The 7,436-nt window shown below is 36.0% G+C and overlaps 1 protein-coding gene across 1 annotated transcript in view; it reads left to right on the plus strand.

The window, feature by feature from the left end:
- Positions 1-5,029, plus strand: part of LOC111719504 (zinc finger protein 135) — a 43,950-nt gene extending 38,921 nt beyond the window's left edge. The window contains exon 8 of the mRNA XM_031947654.1: positions 1,663-5,029. Within this exon, the coding sequence (XP_031803514.1) occupies positions 1,663-3,167 (1,505 nt within the window). The 3' untranslated portion in view covers positions 3,168-5,029. The remainder of the gene's footprint in view (positions 1-1,662) is intronic.
- The last annotated feature ends 2,407 nt before the right edge of the window (positions 5,030-7,436 follow it).

Consider the following 7,436-nt stretch of genomic DNA (forward strand, 5'->3'; position numbering starts at 1 on the left):
ATGAAATTTCAGGTTTCATACCTCTGCCTATGCTTGTCCTTCTCAAGAATACATAAACATAACACTGTATAGACAACGTTTAAAGGGAGGCCTTATGCAACACTCTTTTGTTTTAAATAAATTTTATTGATGTCTTCTGGTTTTTTTTTTTTTATCACTATAACTCCCCTCAACATCCCCATCTAAAATATAGTTTCACATACACACCCACACATGTATATATATATATATATATATATACATATGTATGTGTATATGTGTATATGTGCATATATATATATACACATATATATGCATATATATACACATACATACAAATACACATTATTTATTTTTAGGACAAAAAAAGAAAAAAAGCAATCCTTGCAATTCCACCTCTTCAAGAATTTTCTGCAGTATGTGATCAATTTGTTGAAGAGGTCTGAAAATATACTCATTGTATAATATTTATGCATCTTCTGCCTCTGCAGAGGGAAGAAACGGGGGTATCTTCTAATATCTCTTTTAAGCTATACAAACTCTTTATAATTTTACATCATCTGCTTTTTAAAAAATAGTTTTAATTGATGATTTTATATCACCATATATTGGTGATATCCTTCCCATTAATTAATTTTCCATTAATTCTGTCAATTTCTTGGCTTGTCCTCCATAATTTGTTTTGATTACTGTCACATCCATGCCAGATAAGTGTAAAATTACTCCTTGAAGAGAGGTATCCCATATAACTAATGATATTTTTTAAAGACAAAAGAAAAAAAAAGACGAAAAAAAATCAGTGTAATTGATTAGTACATCAAAAAAAATCTGAAAATAGGTATGCCATTTGTGGGAGTTTCTTTTCATAGATCTTTACAGCCTTGCTTGTTTTTTATATTTTTGCAATGTTCACTTTTTTTTTATGGTGGTTATTTTCATTTGCATTCTTGTAGTCACTGTGTATATTATTTTCTTGGCTGTGCTCACTTTATTCTGCATCAGTTCATGCAAATGATCTTTCCATGTTTCTTCATATTCATCCCCTTTATCATTTCTTACAGCACAGTAATATTCAATTATATTTACATACCAGTTTGTTTATTTATTCCCTATTCAATGGGCATTTTCTTTGTAATTCTTTGCTATCACAAAATGTCCAATACCTATTTTAGTATTGGAAACTCTGGGTCTAAAGTTGTGGGCATTTTAGTCCCTTCATTTGTATGATTTCAAATTGCTTTTCAAAATGGTTGTCCTGATTTATAGCTTTACCAATAATGTATTTGTAATGCAACTCTCTAAATATTCTTGGTTTTTAAATATCTTTAGCTTATTACTTTTTCAATCATTCTGCTCATGATTCCCAAGAACTTCTTTTCTCATTCTCAATTTGCCTCTCTGATATTACTAATCATTGTATGGTGTTTTTTTAGCTCTTCTGTTCTCTTCACACTTTCCCCCTTCCTCCTTAGGCTTTTACTCTTTGCCTTCATCCAAACTTAGTGTCTATAATTCTTCTTTTCACTTTATTCCTCCTTTCTAACCTCTGCTGAGACTATAATGCTAGCATTAAAATCAGCCCCAAGTCTCTTAGGAGATAAGATTTGTCTCATTTCTATTCTTGTAATTTCCTTTCTCCCAACATAAATAGGTAATATATATGCTTTATGTTCATTGTTACAGATTTTGAGACCAAGACTGAGAATGGGAGGTTGTCTCAAAAGCAGAAAATTCTTGAAGAGGTGGAATTGCAAGCAACAGTTTTGGAAAGATTTAGAGGGCATCTTCTCCAGAAACATAAATCAAAGGAAAATCAGGAATATCTAACAGAAGGAATGAGAAAACTTTTTTCACAGAGAAGGGGTTTCAAGCCAGTGAAAATGATCCACCAGAAATCTACCAGAGAGGGACAACAAAAATGTGATGAATTTCAGAAAAGTTTCAGAAAGGAGTCAAACCTTGTTGGACACAAAGAAATTTCTTCCGTATGGAAGACTCAGCCATTTGCTAAAATGAGCCAAAGCTTCAAACAAGATTCAGACCAAATGAAGGGACAATTGGAAAAGAAATTTTGTAAACTTAATGCATATCAAAAAAGTTTCAAGCAAAGCTCAACCCAATCTGGACATCATCAAATTAATTATGTAGAGAAACCCTATGCGTGTAATGAATGTGGAAAAACCTTCCGTCAAAGCTCAGCCCTTAATCTTCATCACAGAATTCATACTGGTGAAAAACCCTATGAATGTAATGAGTGTGGGCAAACCTTTAGTCAGCTTTCTAACCTTAGCACACACCAGAGAATTCACACTGGAGAGAAACCCTATGAGTGTACAGAATGTGGAAAAGCCTTCCGTCAGCATTCAGTTTTTATTCGGCATCAGAGAATTCACACTGGTGAGAAACCTTATGAGTGTAATGAATGTGGAAAAGCCTTTACTACCTGTTCATCTCTTATTCTGCATTACAGAATCCATACTGGAGAGAAACCCTACGAGTGTAATGAATGTGGAAAAGCCTTCAGTCAGAGCTCATCCCTTATTCTGCATCATAGAATTCATACCGGAGAGAAACCATTTAAATGTAATGAATGTGGACAAACTTTTAGCCAGTTGTCAACTCTTATTAAACATGAGAGGACACATAATGGAGAAAAACCCTATTTATGTAATGAATGTGGAAAATCTTTCCGTCAGGACTCTCAACTTCTATTTCATCAAAGAACTCATAATGGTGAAAAACCCTTTCAGTGTAATGTATGTGGGAAAGACTTCAGTGCTCGTGCATCCCTTATTCAACACCAGAGAATTCATACTGGAGAGAAGCCCTATGAGTGTAGTGAATGTGAGAAAGCCTTCCGTAGACGCTCAGAATTTATTCGGCATCAGAGGGTACATACAGGAGAAAAACCATATGTATGTAATCAGTGTGAAAAATCCTTCAGTGTACACTCCTGCTTTATCCGACACCAGAGAATTCACACAGGTGAAAAACCTTATAAATGCAATGAATGTGGAAAAGCCTTCCGTCAGAGCTCTCATCTTCTTACACATCAGAGGATTCATACTGGAGAGAAACCTTATGAGTGTAAAGAATGTAGCAAATCTTTTTGTCACAGAATATCCCTCATTCAACATCAGAGAGTTCACATAGGAGAAAGACCCCATGAAAAAGTTGTCACTTCATGACTGACTCATTACTTAAGAAGTAGCCTGTCCAGTTTACATTCTCATTCAGTATGTGGAGTGAGCTACATCAATCATATCCTAAGACATATACCTTCCCTGAAAAGGTGGATCACTGTGCATTTTCTACCTACTTTTCTACACCTTTATAGAGGCAGAGTTTGATTTATGTACACCACATTATATTGAATATTATATTGAAGCTGAAGAACTTTTAGTGATGGCTTTCAGAGAGAGTCCCAGAAAAGCTCTCATCATTTGACAATGACATAAAAACTGTTGCCTCTCAGTCCTGTTGTTTTTGCCCAGGTGCCTTTGGAATGCCTTCCTACTCACTATACTTTGCTGCACACCAGGAATTGAGGCCAGGAAGCTGCTATCTATGACCACCTTACTTTAGCTGAATCATCCTTCCCTCCAAAAAACTTATTAAAATTCCTGAGTCCTCCACATTTGTGATTAAGGGTTTCCCATCCTGTAGCTCTTTGTATTAACTGATTCCCCTGGCAACTTTGAATTGCTATATGCTCTTCTGAGTCTGGGACTTTGTCTTAATTATCTGTTATATTTCCCCCAGGGCCCAACACAAAGTTTTGCAGTAGAAAAGAGACTAGACTTGTGATTTCATTGGTGGGTTGAGGGAGCTCTTGGTAGGAATGCTAGCCAGTCCCATCCTATTTAGAATACTTGAAATATGAAGTAACTTATAGTGACACAGACAAGGTGTCCTAGTTCTCCTTCAGCTTTCTGTCCTGTGTACCATGGCTGCTTATGAACAGTGGGGATAGTGGGAAAAGCACTGGGTCTGGTGTCAGAATATCTGCACTTCAATTGCTGATCTGACCAGCAGTGTGACTCCCATGAGCAGATCACTAAATCTTTTGAAGCTTAAATTTTCTTAGATAATTGTAGACTAATTTATGTTAAATAGCTCATCTTGTAAAATACAAATACTGTTACCCACTATTTCATTCTCTACTTAATGGGAATTCAATCAAGTGACTTTCAAAAGCCCACAGGAGTTGTTTTTTAATTCAAAAAATATTTATGAAATCCCTGTTGTGTTTATTCAAGAACACTGTGTTAAGCTAGGGAAGATGGAATGACCAAGTCTTTGTCCCAAAGGATACTTCAGTCTACTCAGATACATATAATTACCCATAAGTGCATAATTAGTGTGCATTAGGCTGAGAAGTCTGAGGATAGGGAAAGGTAGAGGTTGAATTCAGTTTGTGATAGGGATGAGGGAGAAGATTCTAAGAATAAAAAGTGTCCATGAGGAAAAACAAGCAGGAGAACTGTTTTCTGGATTCTGTTTAAAGAAGAAAGGAAGTAGTCTAGTATAGAGAATAGAATATATGGATGAGAGTAATGAGATAAGGCCAGAAAGTGAGAGTAACATAAGGATGTGCAGGGTTTTAGATGCCAGGCAAAGAAATGTAAAGTTGGTATATGCAAGTCAGAAACCTTGGAGGGTTTTGAGCAAAGGAGTGATTTCTTAAGGTATCATGCTTTTCTGTGCCTCAGGCTAATTATTTTGAAATCAGTATGAAGTAGTTAGAGAAGCTGTTAAACTGTTGTTAGATTAATAAAGTGGTCTGGGAGTTGTGATGAGGACCTCTGTGGGAATGGAGAAAAAAGATTGTATGATAGAACTAATATCTATCAGGCTTCATCTTGCCCCTTTCCTGCATTCACCCCCATCTATGTCTCTTCTGGGTTAGGCCTATCCCTCTACAGAATCCCTAATATGGATTAGTTTTCTCTCAATGGTGACAATATCCCCAGGATCTCATTGACTTCTGCTTCCTTTGACACAAATGTTTTTCTTTTTCTTTTCTTTTCTTTTTTTTTTTTAATTAAATGTGGTGTTCTCTTCTTTTATATAATATATGATGGTTCTCTGTGAGCAGGTTTCTTGGGGAGGTTTCTGGAGGCAACCTTAGTTTCAGTTCCAAGTAATAATCACTTCAAATACAGCCAGCTGATAAAATCCAAACATTTATTTTCTCCTTCTGAGTCTTGTCTCCTTGCCTGAGGCTGGGCAGCTTTCTGGAGAGCCTTTCAGACAAGCCTTGGTCTCAGTGAGAGAAGTGCAGGAGGCCAGCCACCACGGTGGTGTGAGATGAAGTGAATGAATCTGGCTCCGCCTCCGAGAGTGGGCTTCTTCTGAACTGACTCTGTCCATCTTCTGAAGTGACTTCTGGGTCTTTTTATGCTCAGTGTAAAAGGTAGACTCCTCCTCCGAGAGAGTGGGATTGTGGGTTTCTGACTTGTGAATCTCATGTTGACTACCGACTTGTGAATCTCCCAAAAGTGTGAACTCCAATGAGTACTTAAATACATTAGTGAGCTAGAGAATTTGCTAAGTACCATGCTAAATTAGGCAACTGACATCACTTTGTAAGGATTCTAACAATTAAAACTTTTTATTTACAAAACATATGCATGAATTAAGACAACTCTGAGATATCACTGTACACCTCCAACAAATGTTGGGGGGGATGTGGGAAAATTGGAACACTGATACATTGTTGGTGGAGTTGTTGGAGTTGGGGTAGAGCAAAGGAAGGGAAAAATATATGTTTTGTCGATAAAAAACTATTTAAAAATATATGCATGGGTAATTTTTCAACATTGACCTTTGCAAAGTCTTCTGTTCCAAGTTATTCCCTCCTTCCTCCCATCCCCTCCCCTAGATGGCAGGTAATACAATACATGTTAAATATGTTAAAATATACATTAAATCCAATATATGAATACAATATTTATATAGTCATCTTGCTGCACAAGAAAAATCAGATCAAGAAGGAAAAAAATGAGAAAGAAAATAAAATGCAAGCAAACCAACAACAGAAAGAATGAGAATGCTATGTTGTATTACACACCCAGTTCTCACGGTCCTCTCTTTGGGTGTATATAGCTCTCTTCATCACTGAACAATTGGAATTGGTTTGAATCATCTCGTTGTTGAAGAGACCCACGTCCAAGAGAATTGATCATTGTATAGTCTTCTTGTTGTGCATAATGATCTCCTGGTTCTGCTCATTTCACTAGCTCAGTTCATGTAAATCTCTCCAGGCCTCTCTGAAATCATTCTGCTGGTTGTTTCTTACAGAACAATAATATTCCATAACACCCATATACTATAATTTATTCAGCCATTCTCTAGTTGATGGGCATCCATTCAGTTTCCAGTTTCTTGCCACTATGAAAAGGGCTGCCACAAATATTTTTACACATGTGGATCCCTTTCCCTCTTTTAAGATCTCTTTGGGATATAAGCCCAGCAAAAACACTGCTAGGTCAAAGGGTATGCACAGTTTGAAAATTTTTTGGTTATAGTTCCAAATTGCTCTCCAGAATGGTTAGATCCATTCACAGATTCACCAACAATGTATAAGTGTCCCAGTTTTCTCACATCTCCTCCAACATTCATCATTATCTTTTCCTGTCATTTTAGCCAATCTGAGAGGTGTGTAGTGGTATCTCAGAGTTGTCTTAATTTGCATTTCTCTGATCAATAGTGATTTAGAGCACCTTTTCATATGACTAGAAATAGTTTCAATTTCTTCATCTGAAAATTGTTCATATCTTTGACCATTTATCAACTGGAAAATGGTTTGAATTCTTATAAATTTGAGCCAATTCTCTTACATTTTAGAAATGAGGCCTTTATCAGAACCTTTGAATGTAAAAGTGTTTTCTCAGTTTATTGCTTCCCTTCTAATCTTGTCTGCATTAGTTATAAAAACTCTTTAACCTAATATAATCAAAATTATCTATTTTGTGATCAATAATGGTCTCTAGTTCTTCTTTGGTCACAAATTCCTTCCTTCTCCACAGATCTGAGAGGTAAACTAGCCTATGTTCTTCTAATTTGTTTGTAATATCATTCTTTATGTCTAGATCATGAACCCATTTCGACTATATCTTGGCATATGCTGTTAGGTGTGGGTCAATGCCTAGTTTCTACCATACCAATTTCCAATTTTCCCAGAAGTTTTTGTCAAATAGTGAATTCTTGTCTCAAAAGCTGGGGACTTTGGGTTTGTCAAACACTAGATTATTAAAGTTATTGACTATTTTGTCTGGTGAACCTAACCTATTCCATTGATCAACTAGTCTATTTCTTAGCCAATACCAAATGGTTTTAGTGACCACTGCTTTATAACATATTTTTAGATCTAGTATAGCTAGGCCATCTTCATTTGATTTTTTTCATTAATTCCCTTGAAATTCTTAACCTTTTGTTCTTCCAGATGAATTTTG

This window comes from Sarcophilus harrisii, chromosome 1 (assembly GCF_902635505.1).
Source record: "Sarcophilus harrisii chromosome 1, mSarHar1.11, whole genome shotgun sequence".
NCBI classification, from domain to species: Eukaryota; Metazoa; Chordata; class Mammalia; order Dasyuromorphia; family Dasyuridae; genus Sarcophilus; species Sarcophilus harrisii.